At 34.9% G+C, this 5,613-nt stretch overlaps 1 protein-coding gene across 1 annotated transcript; it reads right to left on the reverse strand.

Moving 5' to 3' along the window:
* Nucleotides 1-2,238: 2,238 nt before the first annotated feature.
* LOC126054967 (putative nuclease HARBI1) lies at nt 2,239-4,023 on the reverse strand. Its single transcript, XM_049842097.2, has 2 exons — nt 3,534-4,023; nt 2,239-3,428 (listed from the first exon to the last, which is right to left on the reverse strand). Exons 1-2 carry the CDS (start codon nt 3,752-3,754, stop codon nt 2,564-2,566), a joined length of 1,086 nt encoding a protein of 361 aa, XP_049698054.1. The 5' UTR covers nt 3,755-4,023; the 3' UTR covers nt 2,239-2,563.
* Between the last annotated feature and the right edge of the window lie 1,590 nt (nt 4,024-5,613).

Here is a 5,613-nt window from a genome sequence, read left to right on the forward strand (position 1 = left end):
TAAAAAGGCTTTCATTAATGTGCATTTGCACGAACTGCAACTTTGTAGCGTGCAAATAAAGTGTATATTGCGATGATTGCTGATTCGCTTATAATGTTTTTTTAGTTAAACAGGACGAACACGGAGGCGTTCGTTAGGCAGTTCCATAATTAAAAAATAAAATTGACGTTCGCTCGACGATGTGCTGAAAACTTGCAAAAGAAACGTTGTAGCGATGCGCGGACGCTTGTTTTGTCTTGAGTATGGTTTATTACGAAGAAGCGACAAAGAGCAATGTTTTAATAATTCATGTATTCACACATTCCGCGGCATGAGTAATGTTTTTCTAGCTTAGGACATTGTATGGCAACATAATAAATTAAGTAAAGACATAACTTGTAGTGTATAGAGATACACCGCCGCGATCCTTATACAAAGCGTCTGAAATGTGCGCGCGCGCTTTCGACACGTTTAAGGGCTGATTTTTCAAGAGCCAGATAAAACGTCAAGTAGCTAACTGATCAATAACTTTATCTGATTCTTTAACGAACCAATAAAGAGTTTCAATTTTTCAAAGCATAGTTACCAGTCAGTTTACTACCTGACCTTTTTTTGTGACTAGCTTCACACTACATCTGTGTGAGCGAGACGCGCTTATGAACATTTACAGATCTAAGAAAGAGACAAACAATTTTCAACTTAATGACAGCGGTTGTCACATTTTAGAGGGAATCATAACATAACCTTAAACTTTGACGACTCGTCTTCGTGTTAATATTTATTTTCCGTTCGAATTTATTGTTTGCTTTTTGTGTGTTGTGTGTAATCATGGAAAATATCGTAAAACGTGAACGTTCCACGAATTTTAACAAAAGCGAAATAAGATTATTGACTGAATTGGTGGCAAAACACCGTACTATAATTGAAAATAAGCAGACAGACGCCGTAACCAATAAAGAAAAGGAAGCAGCGTGGATAAAAATCAGTTCATTATTTAATGCGGCTACGGGATTTACAGCGAGGAGTACCAAGAGCCTGAAGCTTAAATATGAAGGCATAAAAAAGGAAACCAAAAAAACATTGGCCAAACATCGGCAAGAGCTGTACAAAACTGGTGGCGGGCCCTCTTCAGCCCCAGAGGTTACAGATATACAGGAGAGGGTTATCGCGATATGTTCGAATATCAATGGGCTGGATGCTCGAAATGACAGCGACAAAATTCCAGGTATGAAGTCAAATATTTTAAAATATTTTTGTTGATGTTACCATGGGAATTGATATAGTGTTTATGAAAACAAAAGTAATAACGCACTACATTTATCTTTAGCATCTTTCTAAGCAGTTTGTGTATTGTTGTTTTTTCAGAACCTTTAGAACTGGAAGAGACTGCTAAAGTTGACCGCTATCGTTGCCACTGCAATCATTAGAAAATAATTTAGTAATTGTACCATGTGATGACGATATTCCGTGTACTTTAGGTAAAATATCTAATTCAATAATAATAAATAACTTTAGAAAATAACTAAACATGTGCTGTAATTAATCTCTGGCTGCAGAATGGAAAAGAATAAATGTTTGATTTTTACTCATATCCTTGATAGATTTATGATCACATGATGGCCACTGATTTTTTTACAGAATGTTCAACCTATATATATTTATTTAATGTAAAATGAAAAACAAGGACCTGAATATATTTTTTGTTTTAGATCAAGAAGAGTTTTGCCCATAACAGGATTTAAAGGAGAAAGTTAACAGTGAAATTGGAAATGGTATTTTAATTTATTGAAAAAAAAGTACATAGTATAATAGTGTAATAAAATATAATAGTAAATTAATTTGTTTTCAGACAAGGCCTTTGATGACTTTCAATCTATAGAGATACAGGATATGGAAGTGGATCAAACTGAAAAGGTATGTCTTTATCAATTTTCCAGTTCATTTATTTACATTGTATAAAATAACATTAATTAAAACTTATCATTATTTTCAGAGAATAAGTGGTCTTCATGGAAGCCAAAGGCTTTAAAACTAAGATTAGTCCATACTTGAAAAGTAATCAAAAAATTACTAAAGTTGGAGTGACTGCAAAACTGGACCATTTAACTGAATCTCGCTTAGAGCTAGTGAAGCTCCAGAAGGAAATTGCCATAAAAGAGCATGAGTTTGTCAAACAGGCACACTTATTAAAAATGCAGAACCTGCATAATGATGAAAGAAGGAAGCAGGAAATGCATGAAGTACTATTAAGTAAGCTCCGTACTGGTGTAAATTATGGAACAAGTCCTTTAGAAATAATAAATAAAGATTTATAAAATGTTTTTTTTTTTTCATTTACCTATTCAACAAAACAAGGATCTCTTTAGTCTTTGACCATTTTTTATTGTAATGTGTGTGTTTAGTTCCAATAAATTAATTTTTTATCACTACAAACCCAGACTGTTAAATTCTAATAATCCTATTCAAAAGCAGTGAATACCTCACCACAAATTATTTGATTATAACAATATGATTACTGTAAAGTGGAGGTATAATAAAAAGAACACATTGTAGTTATAAAATTGTGTTTATTAATATATCATTACTAGTTGATTAGACTTTCAAAATATTCTAACATAGAGTCCCTTGTACTATTGTGTTGGTGTCCTGGCTGGTCAGCAATGAGAGTTTCAAATTGTGGTTGTTGTGGTATGTGGACTTCAGGATCCACAGGTGGTTCGCTTTCATTTCTAATTCTTGCAAGATTATGTAAAATTGCTGTTGCTACAATAATGTCTTGAGCGAGAGGGATTCGGCACCGCATTCCTATACTTAACACAGGAAATCTCCTTTTCCAAACCCCGAAACATCTCTCAATTACATTTCGAGTACGAATATGAGACTCATTATATAGTCTTTCGGCTTCTGTTCGAGGATCACTTAACGGAGTTAGTAAATAATGATTTAAGAAATAACCACTGTCACCTAGGACCAGTCCATTCTGAAATCTATTAGTATCAAACTGAAACTTTGCTGCAGAGTTTGAGAATATCAAACTGTCATGTGTTGAACCTGGCCATCGTGTTACTATATCTTCAAATTTTAAGTCGCTAGTACACATAGCTTGCACATTCAATGAGAAGAAACCTTTTCGATTTCTGTAGTCTTCTGCAGTATTGCCACCTGGTGAAATTATCTTGATGTGAGTACAATCCAATGCCGCTATAACCCTCGGAAATCGGGCAATATTAAAAAATCCTTCCTGTACTAATAATATTTCTTCTCTGTTAGCTGGCAATGTAACAAATTCCTGGCGAAGAGAGGCAATTGCTTCAGTAACTTTTCTTATAATTTTGCTCGCAGTTGAGTTGTGTATTCCAGCAAAATCACCTATCGTAATGTAGAAACTACCACACGCATAGAACCGCAAAGTCAGAAGTAATTGTTGTAAAGCTGGAACAGAATTGTTTCTGAAAAATAAAAAAATAATATATAGGTATCTTTCAATGTTACCTAGATCGTAGTCAATATACAAAAATCTCGTTTTTATTATTTATATAGAAAATAATTCTTACCTGTTTGTTACGTTGGCGATTTTACTTTCAATGAGGGTTAATAAAAATTGCACAGTACTTTTTTCGAGACGAAATCTCCTATGAAATTTCTTATCATCCCATAGAGACATATTATCAGGTCTCTCTCTAATAACTCTTTCTCTTCTCTCTGACTCTAAATAATTTAGCACTATATCATCTTCCTCGATTGTTTCGTCGTCGATAGAATCAAAAATATCCATTATTTTATAATTTAGGAAGCAAGAACACAAGTATAACCTACAAAAACGAACGCGCGTGATTGCAGAAATGACAAAATATCTGAGTTATCTGACCGTTAGCGCGCTACCTGGCCCGTAAAGGGCCAGATAAATTTATCGGCTGGATAGAGAGTTTACCTGACCGTTAGGGCCTATCTGTCAATTGAAAAATTGAGATTCTCGCTAACTGTGGAATAAACCTTATCTTTCCCTTTATCTGACCATTGAAAAATCGGCCCTAAATCACAAAAACAAATTGCAGCGCGTTCCTGAGCCGACGTCACGGTGTTGTTGACCCGCGGATAATTAAAGCGCCCACTTGTAATTACTCGTGTGTGTGGTTGAAATGCAAATGTTGTCGCCCCAAGTATCTTCAACGTGTAATGTATGCGAATCGGGAACAGATAAGCGCATGAGATTTACACCTCGCCGTGTCATGACTTCAGACTGTACCGTTCGTTGACCGACACCGTTTTAGGGGTTATTAATTGTTGTTTTATTTTAAGGAACTTTGTGTGATTAAGATGTTCTTGGAAACAAATACTTGTCAAAAATATTGCAGTCATATTTTAATTGGGGAAATACGTTAATTTTGACCTCAAGACATTCGTCCCCTGATCTTGCTATATGTACTTGAGTTTTTTTTATAGTTGTAACTTTATTTGTTTGACTTTTTAAAGTGGTTTTCTATTTAGTGATAGGTACTCTCTTTACAAAATTACATGGGCTGTTCGTGTATTTACGAGCTCGTATTTGCAAAAGCAATTTTTGTCTACATCAGTGCCAAACAACTTTCCGTGGCGTGTTACAATAAATGTGACTGTCCACGCAATTTCATACATTAAAGCATTTTTTGAAATCCAAAGGGGTGTTGCGGTCGTATCGTGCTTTGAAGACTAAAATGAAAAATTAAAAAAACCTAATTTTACGAGCCTCTGACGTTTAGTGATGGGAAAAGCGTCATTGGGTACCATTACTTCGCAAACAATCAACATTTGGGAGTGACAGCTGAAATTCAGATTATAAAAAGTGGCAATTGTTTCTTTTTTTCAAAAATTGCATCGTGCAAATGGCTTGGTAACCCTAGATTATTTTCCGTATTTTGGTAAGTTCGCGTATTTGTAAATCCTCTCTGTTATGAAGAAATGTTACAGAGTTAATTATTTGTACATATTTGCATAAGTAAATCTCATCTAAAATAAATGAATCCCAAAACAGAGGCAGGGAAACCCCACAAAAATTACTCGTAATAGTAAAAATCCGAGCAAACAAAACAAAACACGATTAGAAATATCTTTTTTCCATAACACAAACAAACAATATCTTATCGTTTCGCGAAGAAGGCGCAGGGAACCGTCAACAACAAAAGCTAACAAATCCTGTTTGTCCTGCGGGAAGCGTCCGTGATTTAATACAAATTATTATTAGACGACATAAATAACATGGTACAGGGGTGAGGCAGCCAGAAGCTTCTTAATAAGTAATAAAGGGGTCATCGTTCATACCGAGAGAGCGGAATTAACCTGCGTACATATGGCGTGGTAACGGCCAGCAGCTTAGGGGCAGCTTCGTAGGGCGTGTTTCGATACCTCATAAGTGTTAATTGTGGGGCTTAATTTATTTAAAGCCTGCTTTGTGAAGTGTTTTAAGTGTAGGAAGATTTGTGACATGAATTTTTGATGTTAATTGGTGGTTAATTGTTAAGTTTAAGTATGTAGTTCTGTTTACGGAAATTTTAAATAGGATATACTGACATGTTGATTCTGAATGACTTTTATGATCTTTTTCTTCTTCTTCTAGCGACTCCTTGGAGGTTTCAAGTTTAAGTAACAAGTTTTCTT

This window comes from Helicoverpa armigera, chromosome 11 (assembly GCF_030705265.1).
Source record: "Helicoverpa armigera isolate CAAS_96S chromosome 11, ASM3070526v1, whole genome shotgun sequence".
NCBI lineage: Eukaryota > Metazoa > Arthropoda > Insecta > Lepidoptera > Noctuidae > Helicoverpa > Helicoverpa armigera.

Excerpts from the sequence above, each read along its gene's own strand:
- LOC126054967 (XM_049842097.2), bottom strand. The coding sequence starts at position 3,754 with ATGGATATTTTTGATTCTATCGACGACGAAACAATCGAGGAAGATGAT. Across the intron at positions 3,429-3,533 it reads ATCGCCAACGTAACAAACAG|AAACAATTCTGTTCCAGCTT; the intron begins GTAAGAATTATT and ends TTTATTTTTCAG.